A 14,764-nucleotide genomic window follows, 5' to 3' on the forward strand; every position below is an offset into this window, starting at 1 on the left:
TGTAGTGGCCAAGTCTCAGGATGTAGAATTAAATTCTGAAGTTTATTTTTAAGCCTTAATCTAGTTTTCAGGTTGGAGAACCTGTTTTATCTCACTTAATGTCCTGTTGGGATTAATAGACCTTTCTGATTGCCAGAATAAGGCTGAGAAATGGCCTGGACACCTGCCATGCTGATAGTTCACCATGAAGTACAGATATGCTAAGTGCAGAGTGATGATTTTAGTAGTGAAAGCACTATCGTTCTCTGTGTGGGAAAATACATTCACCCTGAATATAGTATTTTATATAGATACTTGATGCACTTAAGGACAGGTTTCAGAGTAACAGCCGTGTTAGTCTGTATTCGCAAAAAGAAAAGGAGTACTTGTGGCACCTTAGAGACTAACCAATTTATTAGAGCATAAGCTTTCGTGAGCTACAGCTCACTTCCTCAGATGCATATCGTGGAAACTGCAGCAGGCTTTATATATACACAGAGAATATGAAACAATACCTATTCCCACCCCACTGTCCTGCTGGTAATAGCTTATCTAAAGTGATTTCCAGCACAAATCCAGGTTTTCTCACCCTCCATCCCCCCACACAAATTCACTCTCCTGCTGGTGATAGCCCATCCAAAGTGACAACTCTTTACACAATGTGCATGACAATCAAGCTGGGCTATTTCCTGCATAAATCCTGGTTCTCACATCCCCCCCACCCCCATACACACACAGACTCACTCTCCTGCTGGTAATAGCTCATCCAAACTGACCACTCTTCAAGTTAAAATCCAAGTTAAACCAGAACATCTGGGGGGGGGGGGTAGGAAAAAACAAGAGGAAACAGGCTACCTTGCATAATGACTTAGCCACTCCAAGTCTCTATTTAAGCCTAAATTAATAGTATCCAATTTGCAAATGAATTCCAATTCAGCAGTTTCTCGCTGGAGTCTGGATTTGAAGTTTTTTTGTTTTAAGATAGCGACCTTCATGTCTGTGATCGCGTGACCAGAGAGATTGAAGTGTTCTCCGACTGGTTTATGAATGTTATAATTCTTGACATCTGATTTGTGTCCATTTATTCTTTTACGTAGAGACTGTCCAGTTTGACCAATGTACATGGCAGAGGGGCATTGCTGGCACATGATGGCATATATCACATTGGTGGATGTGCAGGTGAACGAGCCTCTGATAGTGTGGCTGATGTTATTAGGCCCTGTGATGGTGTCCCCTGAATAGATATGTGGGCACAGTTGGCAACGGGCTTTGTTGCAAGGATAAGTTCCTGGGTTAGTGGTTCTGTTGTGTGGTATGTGGTTGTTGGTGAGTATTTGCTTCAGGTTGCGGGGCTGTCTGTAGGCAAGGACTGGCCTGTCTCCCAAGATTTGTGAGAGTGTTGGGTCATCCTTTAGGATAGGTTGTAGATCCTTAATAGCTTCTTTCACTGGTACACACAAGCTACTTTGACCATGATATATTTTTTTTTTTAAGATTTAAAGTATGCTGCTCATTCTAATATCAATGTTGCGAAGTCACTGAATAGTGAGGCAAACTCTATGCAAACTGTGGTAGAAATAGCTTTTTAGGACTTGGACACCAAGGCCCCAATCCTCCAGAATTTACTCCTCCTTCCTGTGTGAAGAAAATCTGTGGACTCCAGCAGCTCTGGATGCAGCAGAACTCGTCAGGCATAATTCCAGGATCGCTCTGCATCTCTCGCATACCTCATAATTGTGCTCCATATTAGCTCACTGTGCTTTAATGTACAGAGGCTTTTCTGGCGTGAGGAGGAAGGAGGACATGGGAGTGGGCTAGAAGGTAGGTGGGTTAGGATAGGACTAATGGATCCAGTGGCCATTTCTACCTCACCACAACCTGTGGAATGGGGAGAAGAGAGTGCAGCAGTCTTGGGGGCTGCTGCACCCTTAAGGTGTGATTGAGCAGCCTGAGGGAAGGATTACTGCTTCTTCGAGAAATGGTCCATATTGCATTCCACTGCGCGTTAGTCATGCGCACCACGTGCCTGGAGTTGGAGAATTTGAAAGTAGTGTCCGTTGGTCCACATATGCGCCCTGACTCGCTGCGTGCTTCTGTCTGAGGGAAAAAAGGACGGGGCGGACTGACCATATCTCCAGCTCTTTCTCAGCGCCACATGGTCCGGGTCGGAGCCTTCAGTGTAATGGTCTCTGACGCAATTTTAATAATTACAGTTACAAATAGTTTTATCAGTTTTAGCTGTAGTTTTAGTGGGTTTATTTCTTTCCTAGTTTTAGTAGTTACTAGTTTTAACAGTTAGACTAGAGCAGACTTGGGGGATTTACCTGCCCCTGCCCCCTGCAGAACTCCGGGCTTCAAACTCTGTGCTTCTTGCCCGCAATCCTTCTCCGTAACTGACAAACACCAATGCTGCCTCTACTTCCTGGGAGAAGCTCACACCGCGGCTATGTGCGGTATTTACCAGTCCTTTCCCAGCTGCACCCAAGAAGGCTAAGCACTTTGTCTCTGGAGGCATCAAATGGAGGTGGCCATGAGACCACATTCAGACCCAAGTCGGGGAACCCCCCCTGTACATTTAGCTTGATTCAGCAAGGAGTGTGCCTCCTGCTGTTATGTCTGACTCCGGTGCTGATGGACCCACCCCCAAAGGCCCAATGGCAGAGCCTAGTCGGGAGATTAGGAAGCACTCCAATAAGCATGGAACTAGGTCTTCCTCCAAATCAGAGAAACTGGACATTCCCTCCACCAGCTCAGCCCAAGGGAACACAGCATGTTCCGAGTCCCACAGGCATGAGATGAAGACCCATGAACAATGGGATCCGCGGGTTCCGGGCGGTGAACTGTCATACTGCCATCTCTGGCACTTCACACAACGTGAGACCCTCCTGCACGAGGAAAGACTTCAGCGCTGCTACTGGCAACTGGAAAAGAGAGAGTGCCCGCTAAACTAGGGAGATCCCGATGTGACTGCACCCCAAGATGGCTTCACCTTACTGGATCCAGAGTCTCTTCCTCCATTTGGTCCTCCCACTTACAGAGAACTCAAGTCCCTGCCACTGGATATGCCTACGGTATGGCCTCCTCACATGTGTCATGCGCTCTTTGACCAATGGTACTGCTATTGGTACCGGAGTCCGCCTTTTCCTCTTCTGATGAATTGGAACTGGGGGAAGAACCGTCTCTACCACACCACTCCATCACGTAGACTGACATCCATGGGAGCAACTACCTCCTCACCTTCCCAGAAGCCACTGGTGCCCCACGCCATGAGGACTCCTGCAACCTCCTGTTGATCCTCCTTATTGGCGACCCTGAGCACAGTATCCTCCTTTGGAGCCCACCCAGTCTTCAAGAGTCGCCACCTGTTTCTCCCCCACCCCTCCTCTGAGGGATCCATCAGGCATGCCCATGGATCCAATAACAGGGGAAGAATTTTATACCCCAATTCTGGCAGTTCTGCTGGAGCCAGCTAGATTCCCATCCTCATCGCTGAACGAAGCTGTGACTACATCATCCCTTTCCCTACTGGATGACTTCAATTTCAAAATCTTTTACAGGGTATTGTGGGGGGAACTCCACATTCCTCTGGAAGAGATCCAAGGCACTCAGCATAAGCTTCTGGACGTTCTTCACGCTTTGGGACTGACAAGATTAGCACTACCAATCAATGGAGCCATACTGGAGCCAGCCAGGACAGTCTGACACACTTCTGACACATGTACCACCACCCTTAAAGGAATAGAGAGATGCTACTATGTCCTGGCCAAAGGCTCAGAATTCCTCTTCTCCCACCCAGCTCCAAACTCACTGGTAGTTCAGGCTACTGCAGAAATGGCTAAACAACAAACACACTCAATCCACACCTGCGGACAAGGAAGGGAAGTGTCTGGATCTACTGGGGAGAAAAGTAATCTTTTCCTCCAGTTTACAATTCAGGACAGCCAATTATCAAGCGGCGTTGGCTCAGTATGACTTCCTGAATTATGCTAAATTAGAGGAATTTGCTAAGACCATGCCCGTTTTCAGGCCCTTGGCAAGGAAGGGAAACTCATAGCCAGAACTGCCCTACAATCCACAGTGGATGCAGCTGATGCTTCTTCCAGGGCCATGGCTACAACCATCGTGTTGTGTCGAGTCTTGGCTTCTTGCTTTTGGTTTTTCTAGGGAGGTCCAGAACACAATAGAGGATCTCCCTTTTGATGAATCCCATCTCTTTAACCAGAAGACAAATGAGTGTTTGCATACACTAAAAGACTCTAAGGCTACTCTTTGCTCATTGGACATCTACACTTCTGCCTCGAAATGAAAGTCCCACTGCCTGTCATCCACACAGAGGTACAGGTCTCCACAGTTTTACCAACATAGACCCTATGAACCTCCATGCAAGCGACAAAAGGTCCAAAGGTCTCGTTTCTCTGGGACCTCCCTCAGGCTTCAGTCTCAAACCCAACCCAAACCAAGAGGTATTTTTGATGTAACTTCTTGATGTGAGCTCAAGAGCTGCCAACCACGTGAGCCTAACACCTCACGACCCTTTGACTCCTTTCGGGGGTTATTTAGCACTTTTTTTTCACACTTGGAGTGCAATAACAAGGGACAAATGAGTGCTGAATATCATCCGCCTTGGAGATATGATTGAGTTTGTAATGCTCCAAGACCCTTTGCCCCATCCCCTTTTGGGGACCACTCTCATGACAGTTTTTTCACCCAAGAACTGAACGCCTTATTACAACAAGGATTGGGATTAACAACCTCCCCTTTTGAACCAATGATGTCTTGATCCATGTCCCTCCTCTCCATGAAGGTTGCCTTTTTTGTTGCTATCACTTCAGTGAGAAGAGTTGGGGAACTCAGAGCTCTAATGGTGGACATGCCATTTACAGTATTTCACGAGGATAAGGTCTTTTTATGCTTACACCCAAAATTTTACCAAAGGTGATCTCCCAGTTTCATATTAACCAATCCATTCACTTACTGTTTTCTTCCAGAAACTGCATGTGTCTGCAGAAGAATGTAGACTCCATTCCCTCAATGTCCGATGAGGTCAGGCCTTTTACCTGCAGAGAACACAAACAATCAGGAAGTCCCCTAGACTGTTTGTTGTGGTAGCAGAGAGAATTGGGACAGGCCATATCCACCTGGAGAATCTCCAAATGGATTTCTGGCTGCATTAAACTCTGCTACCAGCTGTCGAACATACCTCCCACCACAGGGGTACAGCTTCACTCCACTAGACCTGAAGCAATGACCACGGCATGTTCCTCTCATAGACATACATAGAGCAGCCCCATGGAGTTCTGTCCATACATCTGCAACACAGTATGCCTTGTTACAGGACTCAGCAGTGCATGTCTCCTTTGGCACGGTGGTTCTCCGCATGACCCTTCCATCCCCATCCTTGCACCCTCCTCCAACTTAGGTCCTGCTTGTCAGTCACCCCCAGTGGAATATCATAGGGAGGATCACTCAAAGAAGAAGAGGAGGTACTTATCTGTAACTGAGGGTCTTTGAGATGTGTGGTCCCTATCTGTATTCCACTTCCCGCCCTCCTTCTCCTCTGCTTTGGATCTGTCAGATTCACTGTGGAAAAGGAACTGGAGACGTGGTCAATTCGCCTCACCCTTTGTCGCCTCAGACGGAAGCACAAGGTGAGTCAGGGTGCATGTATGAATCAGTGGACACTACTTTCAAATTCTCCTTCTCAGGGCATATGATGCGCATCTGTAACCCCAGTGGAATACAGATAGGGATCACATAGCTCAAAGAACATCCAGTTATGGTAAGTAACCTCTTCTTTTCCAGTTACTTGCTGCCGTTTTCTATGAAAGAAGCCTGATATTTGTGTTCACCTTGGAAAGAACTGTTTGCTGTGCTAGCTGATACTTCCAAAGAACACACAACAATTCCATCTTTAACAGACAGAACCCAACACTGACAAACCCTGTGTAGACTGGTTTCCAAGAAAGGCTGTCCTTCCAGAGTCATCTACAATTACGGGACAGCTGCTGAAATGTGCAAAAATGTATTTGTTTTATAGCATGCTCGTTTTTTAGGGGAATGACACCTAAGTGTGTCATTAACACACTTTTCATTGCCTCTTTGGGAAAAAACAATGCATGTTTTTTATAAGAAGTTATTACTTTTCAAAAGTCAGCTGACTCCAAATCTTCTCTGGCAATTGTGCTAACATAAGCATGATTTCCTTCTAACGACAGGCCATAGATGTTCTGAAACAGCAGGGATTTTATGAATATTTCATGAATAGCTTAAGTTAGAATTTGTAGGATTAAAAAAAGAGGAAACTGGGTCAAATTCGCATGGTTAAGTATCTCACTAGCTTAAAATACTAAACTCTCAAATGTGGCATATTTTAAAAGCTGAAATAAGATGCTCTGTGCTCTACTTGACCACTTCAGTGTGAAGTAATTTTAATAAGGAAGGTTGTGTGGACCATTCTGGCAGTGTTGTGGGGTACCAAGTACAAGTTCTGAGCTTGGGAGCAACTTCAGAACATGCTTTCCCTGTTAGGCAAACTAATTTCCTTGGTATAGAATATCATCATTTCTCTGAGGATCAAGCGTATCACTGGGATAGAGTGATGGGTGTTGGGCGATACAGAATATATATTAGATGCTGTATTCTCTGGAGCAATGTTGAGGTTAAAGACAGCACAGGTGCTGGCTTCCTCCTTTCCCTGGGGGTGCTCAACCCCTGCTCAGCCCCACGCCCTGTCCCCACTCCACCCTTTTCCCCAAGGCCCTGCCTCTGCCCCACTTCTTCCTGCCCAGTTGTGTCCCCTCCCCCAAGTGCCCCCCATTCCCACTCCTCCCTCTCCTCCCAGTGCCTCCTGCACGCCGTGGAACAGCTAATTGCGGTGGGCAGGAGGTGCTGGGAGGTAGGGGGAGGAGTTGATTGGCAGGGCCGCCAGCGGGTGGGAGACGCTGGGGTGGGGAGGTGGGGTAGCTGACTAAATGGGGTGAAGGGTCCTAGTAACTTAATCTCTGCCTGTTTGGATACTTTGTGACTTTGGTTAGTCTTTTATACCTTCAGTATATAAGCATTTTCCATAGGTAACCTAAATTAGGATTCAATAGTTCTGCATCCCTGTTTGGCACTTCTTTGTTTTTTCCATCTTGTGTGTCACACACCTCTTTTGAGCTGTAGTTAGCCAATACAACTGTATTCAATGTTTTACCCTTGCATTTTTACACTAACATCTCTGTGTACTTGGGTCCAGATTTTAAAGCGACTGTGGCGTCGCTGCACTCAGCATTGCAATACCTAACTGATTTAGGGACTTAAATCTCATTTTCAAAAGGGATTTAGGCACTTAGGAGTGTAGGTCCCATTATTGCGACACTGAGTGTAACAACGCCTAAATAACTTTAAAAATCTGGGCCTTAGTGCTTCAGATCTTTGTTTTTTTGTTTTTTTTTAAGGAAATGAACAGGTTTGCATTAGGGAAAACTTCTGGAAAATTTTAGATGGAATACATTTTAATAAGTTAAATGGCTATGCTGTAACTTGTAATGGTCTGTGTAGTCTTTTAGAATATGGATAAAACTAAAAATAGATGTGTGTGTATATATATAACCCCTTGTTTAGCACTATTATAGTAAAAGGGCTGTTTTATTTTTATTGTTGGTTTAGTGCTACATTTTAGGCTTTACAAATAAACACAAATCTGAGATAGGCTGACTCGTATTTTTTCAAAGGCAAGTGGTGGGAAGGCTACACAACATAGGGGCCTCAAGAAGGGAAAATCACTCAAGACTTTGATGAAACTCGCTTGATATCTATGGGTTAATCTAGTCCTTCTCATCACAGCTGCCTTTACAAAGCCTCATATTCCCTGCAGTTCTGCCCTGAGATGGGTTTTAGGGATTTAACGAGAGCCAGATTGAGAATTACAATGGATGGCCCGCATAGTTCTTACCAACTCCGTTCACTGGCTCAGAATGAAAGATTGCACGATGTTGCTTTGTTACATTACCAAAGGGGCCCAAAATTGACTGTTAAAATCCTTTTTTCCTCTCAAAGCCCCCCCCCCCCCAAAATAAAGAAACCAAATCAAAGCTAAAACTGATCTCTGTATGCTTCGTTTAAGCACCCATTCTAATTCCATGGGGGATATTTTCTTCTCTGACTGGGCGTTGTGACTTGTCAGTGTATTTTGTCTCGAGCAAACCCTAATGTCTACATTAGTACACTGCATTAGTTCTTTAAAAAGGCAATAATGTTAATGACAAAGAACAGAGTCCTAAGAATAAGTAGACTTTCACCCCAGCTCTATACTTTAACTACAGTCAAATTGTTTTAGCTGCATTCAGCTGACTGTATATATCTTTGTGGCTGACTGAATATATCTTTACCTTTTACTTTAACAGTAAGCTTTTTATAGCATTTAAATCTCTGGTCTTTTTCAGAGGGTGTGCTGTAGCAGGAAGAGGTTTCAAACAGTGTTTGCAAAGATTTGTGTTCAGTTGAGACCCAGTTTGATTTTCATCATTAAAAATGTGGAAAACCACCTGTTCGCTGACAGTCATCAGAGAAAATAGTCTAGTTCTGAGGTTTTCAAATTGTCAGGGAGGCATGCCACAGAGAATGGAGGAATGTTCAGGGTTGGGGGGTGAGCGGCGATGCCAGGTGGCTCATGCCAGCACCACATGGTGGGGCCCAGGCCAGCTCTCACAGGGGCCCCTCCTGACTTACCTCAGCAGGCTACCCAGACTATGGGTCAGTGTAAACATTTGCTGCGACCATGCTGATTTCTGTGCCCAGCGCTGGCTCCACCCTGAGACACAGTGGCACATGCTTTCCCACACCTGGAAAACCCGGTGGGGAGGGGCAGAGAGACAGGTATCGGCTCTGCCCTACTGGTGCAGCCTGGCTGCAAGGTATAAGCAGCCTGCTGCTGAGGAAGCCTTGGCTGTGCAATTGGTAAGTGTCTGTGTATTTGAAACTTACAGGTGTAGGTAATTTAATTAAAGTTGTGTCAAGGTCTCTGTTAGGTTTACGAGTAGGCTATCAAGCATACTTTTGCATGTGTCTATTTTTGTCTGGCTTGGGGGTGCATCCAAAAATTGTAACTCAAAGAAGGGGCTCAGTTCAAAAAGTTTGCAAACCACTGGTCTAGTTTTTAGTTTTATTAGTTAATTTTATTTGTTTCTCTCTCATTTCAGCTGTGAAGTCAGGTTGGTTACCACCACCACCTGCCCTGCCCCCTAGGCCTTTTGTATCACAGGTATGTACAGAATTTCAGTATGTGGATAATTGGTGTACAGTGGTGGGTGATGGTGGTTGTTTTTATACTGTGGTAATAAATACATGCAAGCTTGGATATCTAACCATTCTCATTATAAAGCTAATACTCATCTGTAGAATGCTTTGCAATGTCAGGCTTTTTGTGTATGGATAATGTTATCTTTGTTTGGTCTGTCTATCCAGTATGCCATGATGTCGTACTATGGACTCCTTCCAGCTCATCATTGTGGAGCTGTGTATGTCCAGTAGAAAACATTGTAATTTACAAGCTGTGCCATAAGGCTAGTCTGATGGTAGTGTTTGCTATCTGGAAGGCACAGGTTTGATTCCTAGCCTATTTCTTGCTTTTCAAGGTGCAAACGCTGTCAAGGCGGCAGTGCAGGGAGCAAATGCATATCACATTATGATATATTACATATCAGTGTGAAAAGTCATGCTAAAAAGAAATAACTCCCACATTAGCTACATTATTTAGTGGCATGCTGTGATTTACTTACTTTTGGTTCATCAATGTCACACAACCATTGTGTAAAGCAAATGGATCTAATCATGAGCAGTCATCCCAAGGAATGTACTATGTGTAGGTTCTTTAGTTCATAAGGAATGATGGATAAGGAAAGGCCATTTAGCTCAACAAGACCCATCATAGTGATTGCTTCCTCACTTCCTTGTTTGTTACCTCTCTGAATCCTCTTCTATAAAAATGTCTATCTGTTTTATTCATTTATACCATTGGCTCCAGTTGGCCTTACATGGCAATTTATTTTATATGTTAATCTTTCAGCTGAGATGTAGAACTGAGTCCCTGACCACTGTAGAGCTAACATTCCTACTCCACATAAAAAGTGCATTGGCATCTTTGAGTCGACCATCAGCAGTCAGGACTTCAGTTTTAGGTCTCAAATAAAAGTCAGAATCTCCAGCAGCATAGTGCCCCCTAATGGTAGGCTGGGGGCATTTATTCTGTAAAGGGAAGGTTTCCACTTGCTGGGTCATAAACAACAATTCTCTCTCCATCCCCTTCTCCTCTAAATTATCTTTGGAGTTTGCTAAATCCTTTGTTTGGAGGATTATATAGATTGCTTCCTTAGGCCTTCTTTGATCCAACTACAACCTTAGCCGTGCACCTTAGTGCATCCATCAAAGCTTTGCTTTGCCTAATATCCTGTAAGTAGTGTCTATTCATCGCACCCCCTTCTACTCTGAATTATTGCTTCCTGCCTCCCTCATATCACTTCCATCATCAGCTGCATCTCCATCTCCACTGTACCCTTTCACACTCAAAAGTCTTACTGTCACCCCGTCTGGAAAATAAACAAATGAGCAAAACAGAACCCTTTTCTTGAGGATCAAACCAGTGCTACAGGTAATACTTTTGCTAATTGCTTATTTTTTCAGCATGTGATAGATTTTATTCTCTCTGACCATGCAACGGGGAGCCACTCATATATGTATTTCCATATCCAGCAGGGTCCTCACCATGTCACAAATACCGAGCCTGTTGCACAGGCCAAATCCAGCTATGCAGAGTTCAGACTAAAAGAACAGGTACGCTCTAAAATTGTAAACAGTGATTCCAATGTAAAGTTCCTGATGCTTTCTTCTCTCCCAGTACAATATGCTATTCCTTGCAAAATATGTAGTGTTGGAGAAACATCTGACACTTGTAAAAATTATCAGGGGTGGGAAGGCGTTACAGCAGGATTTTTTAAAAAAGATATTTCTGCCTTCTCAGAATACTGTTGTTTTGACTTTGAATTGAAAAATAATTTTAATAATATTTTAGACCATGTCAGTTGCATCCTTGCTCACATCTTCTGTGCCTAGTCATCAAAATGTGCCTTTAAATGGTCAAGATTGTATATAGAGGATGGGGTTCATAATTCAACTTCTCTGATCCTTAATCATTGCAAGTACAGCTATAACAAACATATGGATTACATTACCCAAATGGGGCCCTTGACTTAAAGAGCATGAATAAATTCAAGCGAAGCCAATCTGTTTTCAAAATAGAGGCAGGATCAGGAAGAACTGAAGTAAAACATTGAAACCAGCGTGACATATTCAGCTTTTACCTGTTTTAGGACTTATCTTGCTCTTCTTAAATTTCTGTTTCAACTAATTTTCTACAGTGTTATTGGAAATCCTTTTTATTGCCTTAACATTTCAATATCCATATATAGCTAAGTACCCTGATTCACAGATGTAGCTTGGGAATGAAATATCCCAAGTATTTTTTAGGCTGCCCTGCACTACTTGTGCATACTTATGGTGTGATTATTTTGACATTATTTTGGAAATCAATTGGAGTGTAGGAAGATGGAAACAATTTATTCTGAAACTGGAGTTTTCCATGGATGACTGGGAGGTAGCTAGGATTGGTTAGGTGTTTAGGGTATGTGTTCCCTGCACAGTTAACCTGGGTGATTGGCACCCACCTTAGCCTAGTCCAGGGTGAGAGTCCTCACAGGAAAACCCAATCCGCGTTACTGCATCCTCGCTGTTTCTGCATTCACCCATGTGGCTCTGGGGGCATAGTCCATGGTTCCTTGTGTTGAGACTTTCTAGGATTCTTTCCCAGTCAGTCGTGGGAGAACTTTGACCTTCAGGGGGAATTGTAGAAAAGGTTTGAGGACTATCAGTACTTGAGTGAGTTAGCTGGTATTCTCACTGCAAAGTGAGAGGGTTCCAACCCAAGTGAAAGTGGAGCTCAAGTTCTAATCCACCTCACAGTTGTGTAAACTAGCCCAGACTTAAAGACTCTCCAGACTGGGTCAGAGGTTTTCCTGTGTAGATGGTAGGGGAGTGTGGGCTAAAGCCTAGTAAGAGCCCAGTTTAACTGTGCAGTTAAGACATACTAATAGAATGAAATTAAGGGGTTCACTGGACTCCAGGCACTGTTGTGTATCAGCAAGTTATGGTAGGATAGAAGTTTAGTAATTATATTTTAATTGGAAAGAAGCTCCTGTGTGAGAGTAATCAATAACAATGTAGAAATGGAGCTTTAACTTTTGTCCCATACTTTTGTAGTTTTCAGAAATTGTTTCAGCTTTTTTGTTAGACTTCCCTCTTCCTGCCAGTACTTCCTAGGCAGTCAACCTCACTATATTATTGAAACAACACAGTAATTTATAGCACTAAACACTTCTAGTTATGTCACAAATTCATCACACTCTGCCCACATCCAACCCACCACGTTATTTATTGACTTATAGTTCACCTTAGCTAAATGGTGGATAAGCAGGATTGGGCCATTGGTCGGTTATAGTACACTTAATAAAATGTGTGGCTGACACAGGTATCCTCAACCCTGGTCCTGCTTTCCAGGCAAAGTACCCTGTTTCCTATTAAATGAAACCCATCATGGCTGGATTTAGGCATAGGGTTGCCAAGTGCCCAGTTTTCGACCAGAAAGTCCGGTCGAAAAGGGAACCTGGCAGTGTTCAGTCAGCAGTGCTGACCGGACACTAAAAGTCCAGTTACTTGTAGTAATTGCCTCCGCCACTGGGGGCGGGGGGAAGAGCAGCTACTGCCGCTGGAGCCTGGAGGAGCACTTAGCAACAGCTCCCACAGAGAGAGGTACTGGCGGCTCCCTGGTCCTGCCCCGAGAGTTGCTCTCCCTGTCCCATCCTGCCCCACTCACTCCTCCACCCCAAGATCATGCCTTTCCTTCCCCCACCCTGCCCCAGTCACCCCGCCACCTCCAGAGCCTGGCTCTGCCTCCCCCATCTTGCCCAGTTACTCACCCCCAGAGCCCGGCTTTCTCTCCAATGTCCTGCCCCAGTCACACTTCTACCCCTAGAGCCCTGCTCAGCTGGCAGGGAGAGGGTGATGGAGAGAGCAGCGAGTGATGGTCGGATGGAAAGAGGACTGGGGGGCGGGGCCTCGGGGGAAGAGGCGGAGCAGGGGGCAGGGGAAGTTCCGGCACTCAGTGTCCAGTTTTCACAAATTAGAAAGTTGGCCACCCTACAAAGGCACCATAGGCCTATGCCAAAGACCTCTGCCCCTGGAGTCTTGTGATTACATCTGAATCTCAGTTCTTATCTTTTTTAAAAAGGAAAGTTGCTTTCATAGTTGGGAAGAAAATTTTGAAATTGTATGCCCCCCAAATGTAACCGATACAGAGATGTTTGCCTGAATCTGCAGACAGCTTGAAACAACAGCTCTAAGTGATGTGCACTGTCCCATGCATCAAAATAGGCTGTTGACTCCAAGGCTTGCTGCTCTGTGTGCCCCCGACAAGGCCAACCCAGCAGAGGACTCTGCATGTAGCAGAAGGAGAAGAATGCAGCAGGCCTTGCCCACCAACCAAAGCAGATATATCCTGGTTATTGGGGTAAATATCAGTGGTGGGGGAGGGGGTCAGCTGCCACTCCTGCCTCTTAGGAGGCAGGGGGGCCCATCTTGCTTCTCCTGTGGTGTAGAAAGGATCATCATACCACTGTCGCTGCCTGGGAGGGGAAAGAGGTTTCTGTTATCATCACTTCATATGGGGAGGGGTGTGGCTGGGCACAGAGCCATGGGGGCAGAGCTCTGGAGGTGCTTCCCAGAGCTGTCGTTTAGGGCACTGGATTGCCTTAAACCGGCTCTGTTTCCCAGGCCCTCTCCTGGGCCTAAGGAGTTGGGAATGTTGTCTTCGGGTGAGCCAGTAATGGGGGAAATGGCAGCTGGGTTTGTTCCTCCGGACTCGTAGCCCCATAGATACATTTGTGGGTGTGCATGCATCCTTGTCATCTATCTATAGAACTTGAGGATTTGGTTGATTAACCATGCATTTACTTCTTCTTGACATTCCCTGAGGAACTACTGTAACCCATATCCTCTGTGATCTTATCTGTTGTCACAGTCTGCACTGAGTCCAAATCCTCATCTGTACCAGTTCACACAATGGACCCCTGTTTCAATATAGTTTTCACGAAAAATTTTCCTAATGCTATGAAATTAATCTCAGTGTTCCTGTGGTAACTGCAATAAATAAATTTGCCTTTCATCAGTGCTTAGATACTGTAGCATAGAGAGGTATCTAAGCTATTGTTTATGGTCTCTTTATCCAGTTTACAGTCCACATCTCCTTTTTCCTCTGTAAGCCAATTTGAATTAATTTTTCCTGTAAGATTTTGTGAAACACCGTATCAAATGCTTTATTAAAATCCAAATATATTACATCAGCTGCATTACCTTCATTCACTAATATTGTGTTTCTGTATTTTTTAAAGGCAATCCAGGTTTTCCCAAGTCACTGTGAAAGTTTGCTGGAAAGACTTTTTCAGATTTAGACAAAGGCTAGTCTTCTGTTTTGGCTAATAAATTATTTTGAAGTATTTTCCATCTACAGATCTAGTGTGTTTCCTTCTAATATTGGGTATATGTAGTTCCACTGCTATCTTGTATAAAATCCAGTGGTGGTTTTTGTACATACTCCTCCTGCACTATTTTCTTAGATATAGGAATAAACGTGTTTTGCAAATTTTCCTCCTTCTTGTGTCTATAACTGGTAGCTCAAAGGATCAGTTATTAAGGA

The 14,764-nt window shown here is 44.5% G+C and overlaps 1 protein-coding gene across 9 annotated transcripts in view; it reads left to right on the top strand.

Moving 5' to 3' along the window:
• Positions 1–14,764, top strand: part of REPS2 (RALBP1 associated Eps domain containing 2) — a 144,426-nt gene that overhangs the window by 110,093 nt on the left and 19,569 nt on the right. For 5 of the 9 annotated variants that reach the window (XM_073356118.2, XM_073356140.2, XM_073356169.2 and 2 more), the window contains 2 exons: positions 9,162–9,223; positions 10,711–10,791. In XM_073356118.2, the coding sequence (XP_073212219.1) occupies positions 9,162–9,223; positions 10,711–10,791 (143 nt within the window). The remainder of the gene's footprint in view (positions 1–9,161; positions 9,224–10,710; positions 10,792–14,764) is intronic. The other 4 variants (XM_073356161.2, XM_073356179.2, XM_073356189.2 and 1 more) reach the window with 2 other exon arrangements.

Source organism: Lepidochelys kempii, chromosome 1 (assembly GCF_965140285.1).
Source record: "Lepidochelys kempii isolate rLepKem1 chromosome 1, rLepKem1.hap1, whole genome shotgun sequence".
NCBI classification, from domain to species: Eukaryota; Metazoa; Chordata; order Testudines; family Cheloniidae; genus Lepidochelys; species Lepidochelys kempii.